General features: G+C 42.8%; 1 protein-coding gene across 1 annotated transcript in view; it reads left to right on the forward strand.

Moving 5' to 3' along the window:
* The window catches only part of iqgap1 (IQ motif containing GTPase activating protein 1), a 44,521-nt gene that overhangs the window by 1,041 nt on the left and 38,783 nt on the right, over positions 1-4,697 (forward strand). The window contains exon 2 of the mRNA XM_023408404.2: positions 349-451. Coding sequence (XP_023264172.1) covers positions 349-451 — 103 coding nt within the window. The remainder of the gene's footprint in view (positions 1-348; positions 452-4,697) is intronic.

The following is a 4,697-nucleotide window of genomic DNA, read 5'->3' on the forward strand; positions in this document are numbered from 1 at the left end:
CCCCCCCCCCCCAAACCTCCCCTGCATTGTTTTTTTGTTTGCAGTGTATGAATAACTGTGCCATTTACAGACAAAGGCATCATACAGTCACACACCACATCATACAGCCTCACTTCCCTGAGCCAGGCCGAGCTCGTGTGTTAACTGGCTGCACAGATGACTAATGAATGAGGCCGGTTTCCTTTTGTGAAACACCTCAGTATGTGGAACGTTGGAGAGGCCAGACATCTGATGGAAATAGTTGCATAATAATAATTTACACACAGCTATTTGTGAAATATGATGATTTCTTTTCCTCATGATATATCTCTCTGATTGACCCTTTTGTGTGTGTTTTTTGGTCTGCAGCTGTCCTGGATGCCGTGGAGCGGCTCACGGCGGAGGAGATGGACGAGCGGCGGCAGCAGAACATGGCCTACGAGTACCTGTGTCACCTGGAGGAGGCAAAGAGGTAAGAGGCTGGAGGACGGTTTCACCTGCGAAACCAGCTGAAGCGCATCGTCGCAGAGTCTGTGATGATTCAACTCAGCTCTGATTCATGTCACAGACTGTCTCCCACACTGACACTGGTTTATTCAGTGGATCATCCTCCATAGTGTGTAGTCTAGACAGTCATACAGAGCTGTCATCAGGTTATCATCATTAACATTAACGTGTTTAAACTGCGTCTTCAGTCCGAACAGCATTGGAAACCCAGAGATTATCAGTTTTACTCTCACATAAAACAACGAAAAGAAGGAAATCTTTGCAATTAAGAAGCATGAACGTTGAAGTTTTTTTGTCATTTTTGCATGAAAAATAATTTAATTTGACATATTACAGTTATAAAAACTGTTGCAGATTGATTTTCTGCCGGTGATTCATCGAAGAATGACCTGAACTCAAGCTGACGTTCAGTTCTTCTTCAGTCTTGGTGATTTTCAGGTTTTAGTTCCTGTTGATATTTGGGAAGGGCTCAATACTTAACGTCACTTCTCACCTTTTGAAGCTAAAGTATGAGGCGCAGGAACTGAATGTCTGGTCGTTTACTTTCTCTTTGATGTGATAATCCTGATTTCAATCAAGATTTTGCCCATTTCAGACGATGACAGGGCCGATCCACGTTAATGCAGTTCTTTAGTCAGCGTCATTATACAGATCTTTGTTTCCTGTAAATGTAACAGTCATTTAGTCACAACAGGCCACCAACTCACTTTTTAGTCCTACTGTAAAATCTGGCCGCATCATTCTTCACAAAACATGATTCGCCCTCGCCCAGCGTCAGCTGGGACTGACTCCACCCCACCATATAGATGATAGATGATTCTTTAATCAGTTTCCTGAGTTTCATATTATCATTTTTTAGAATCATTCAATCAGTTCTTGTACGGCTGCTTAGACCACATTTAACATGTGAGGACTTTTAGAATTGAAATCGAGGGTTTTGTAGAAAAACGTTCAGTGAAATGTTGGACCTGAAACTCTAACTGTTGAAAACCTTCAGACGAGATGTGTCAAGATCCCAGAGGTCTGCTGGATGAAATGAGATTATAAATTTATGTTATGATGATATCAACATGTGGACATGATGTATGAAGACATTTGTGACGTAACAATGTAAACGGATGACTGATGAGTTCAAAGTGCTGCTCAATTAACAAGCAAATAAAGAAGTTCACGAGACGATTTTATATCTGAACCTCATATTTAGCACAGAACAACAACTTGTTTTGTTACGTGAAATTTATGAGGCAGTAGATGAGGTCTGTTTCTTGGTATTCACACACACACACACACACACATATATATATTTTGTGTGTGTGGAGCTTATTAACAGCCTTGTATGTTTGCTTTTGGCGCCTCAGGAGTCGACCCTGCCGCGGGCTCGCTAGTTCAAAAGAGGAAGGATTGTGCTAGACAGGAAGTGACTCAGTCCTTGTTGATTTTAGTATCTCCCACGGTTGCCACAGAAACCCACAGTTGTCATAGCAACAGGTTCCGGTGTGAGTGCTGGAGTCCGTGCTGCTGTGAGGTTTTATGCTCTGATAAAGAAGCTGAGTGGTTGTATGGCTGCGGTGTGTGTGCGCGTGTGTGTCTTGTGTGTGTGTGTGTTTGAGCACCTGCCCCTCATCCCTCACCTGCTCCGTTATCGTCGTCCATCTGTGATGTTCAGGAAATTCCTAGAGTGAATTGTGTTTTGTGTGTTCCTCCCCCTGACACCTCCACCTCTGTCCCCGAACTTCTTCTTCCCACCGTGTGTGCACCACTTACTCTACATGTCTGGTGACTGCATTGCATTCTGGTCCAATTCTGTGCTGCTGTTGGTGATATTTACAGGAATAATGTAGATACTCAAACACAGAGTAAGGAGTGTTTTTTTTTATTATTCTTCCTCTGGGTTCTTCATGTTCATGACTTGGCTTTTCCTTTCTGAACCCACCACATCATCAGTGTCGGGCGGTGCTGTGACGGGATCTCTTCCTGTCAGGGGCGGAGGTGTTGAGGGAAGGAGTTTCATCTCTCTGCTCAGCTCTGGATTAAGTGAAGGGAAAATAAGAACACGTTGATCACAAAGTATTTGACTTTTGAGACTGAACCTTCTGTCTTAACCTTTGAAACAGTAGTTGACAAAAAAAACAATCTCACCGCAAGCTTCTGTTCTGGAGCTTTTGTTCCTATCACATGGTCTTCCTCAGCTTGCCCAGTTATCATGAAATGTGATGTTCACTGCTTTTAATGACTTCTCGTTCATGTTCACTCTCATTGAATTAAGAGTGAAAGTTAATTCTTGACCTTGTAAATAATAATTGACAGAACGATCTCACTGCGGTTCTTGACCTTTGTACGCTCTGCAGCTCAGGACTCACTCGTTTCCTGACTCAAGGTTGATTTACAAAGTCGCATTGTTATTTGTTTCAGTTCAGCCGAGGTCTTGATGAAGGGTTGTGTCATTAATTATCAGTGATTTCAAACATCTGCTACTTTCCACAGTGGTTCAGAAGCTCACATCTGTACAACTGGTGAACCACTACACATTACACTGAGCATAAAACCACTCATCATTAGCAAAAGTTCAGATTTAAAGATGAACCATAGGATGTCCATAAGATCATTCTCCTAAAAGTCATCATTAATTATATAAAAAAAAAAAAAGAAGATCCTTTTTCCTGCTGTGAAGTGGTTTTCCGTGGTTGATAGCAGGGCTGTCCTCTCCCACATCAGCTTCACTCTTTTATCAGCATTAATCTTTCACATGTCGAATGTGAAAGAGCGAAGTTGGCAGCTCTTTATCTTCGGGTTAATGGCTGCTGAGAAGAAGAGCCACTGCCTCTCACATCTGATTACGCTGCTGTTCGATTATCCTCTTAATTAAACCTTCAAAGTTAAAAGTTAAACCGTGTTTGTGGCTTCTAAGAATTAATGCTGCTAACGCTTGTAACTGAGCCAGGATTTATTTCTTCAGGGCGCTCAATGAATAAAATTATGAATAAAAAAATATTAAGTATTAACGCTCGAACAGTGAAGTATGCCTCCTGATTGGCTGTCGAGTTTTTCAGGTAGACTGAGCTCCATGTGGGTTACACCTGAGCCTGCAGGGGAGCACGGGAGGGAGGGAGGGAGGGGGGTGCTGATGATGCAGAAAGGTATGATGGGAATGTCTGTGACAGCTGCGCAGCAAGGTGTGAGAGCGTACCTGTGCGCCTTGTGGGGATGGCTGCAGGAATGCGGCTCTGACGCTGCAGCTGGCGGGTGTCTCGGGTCATTTCGGACTTTGGTACTTTGGAGTCTGATTGCCGTTCGGCTCGAGCTCTTTCACCGCGGAGATGCAAACCATGTTATCGCTCTCATTTCCATGTTCTGAGGCTGTATTTGAATTCTCAGTGACCCGTCCGTCTCTGCTGGCTCTTCAGTGCTGATGATGGGCGCTCAGCTCAATTTTTTGTGGGGAGTTACTTTATTTATCCATTAATTGATTGACTATTTTTTTCCAATCATTGAATACGCATTGAACATATAAAAAAAAACAAAAAAACCACCATCTTTAAATTGCTTTTTTTGTCCGACCAACAATCCAAAACACAAAGATCTTCATTTCACAGTGACATAAAACAAACAAACTTCCTCCCTCCTCCGTATCTGAAGCTTTCTCTCTGTTTTCACTCCCTGGTTCCCTCCTTCCGTCTCCCTGGGAATGCAGTTGGACATGTTTTCTGCACGATACATCTGTTTATTGATGTATCGCATCAGTGTACAGCGAACTGTTTCAGGTGGCAGTGACATTGTCAGGAAGTCAGAATGTCAGGACTGCGTCTGTGCATCAGTCACACGTCGTCCACATTTGTCTCGTCCTCGCTTCCTGTCACCGTGTGCGGTGAAGTAAAGCAGGTTGTGAATCACTCACTCGGCAGATGTTTTCAGAGGGTGACACAGTTAGTTTTAGGTGTAGCTGAAAAAGGTTTTGATTCAGCAGCAGAGTGAAGGTGGAAAGGGAGGAGAGAGTAATTGTAATTATGGGAGGTGAGGTTGATGTTGAACTGCTGCATGTTATCAAATATCTGTAAACTGTCACATACAGAAACACCGCTCTGCATTTTTCCTTTGCTATTTTTTTCCTCATTCAATTCTACTTTTGTAATTTTTTCCAGAATTGAATGAGAAGTCAGATTGAAAACAGTTTTGCCAGAATAATTTAGCTTTATCAACTTTACTATTGAACC

This window comes from Seriola lalandi, unplaced genomic scaffold, assembly GCF_002814215.2.
Source record: "Seriola lalandi dorsalis isolate HSWRI2012SDOR001 ecotype SW California unplaced genomic scaffold, Sedor1 jcf7180002054361, whole genome shotgun sequence".
Lineage (NCBI taxonomy): Eukaryota > Metazoa > Chordata > Actinopteri > Carangiformes > Carangidae > Seriola > Seriola lalandi.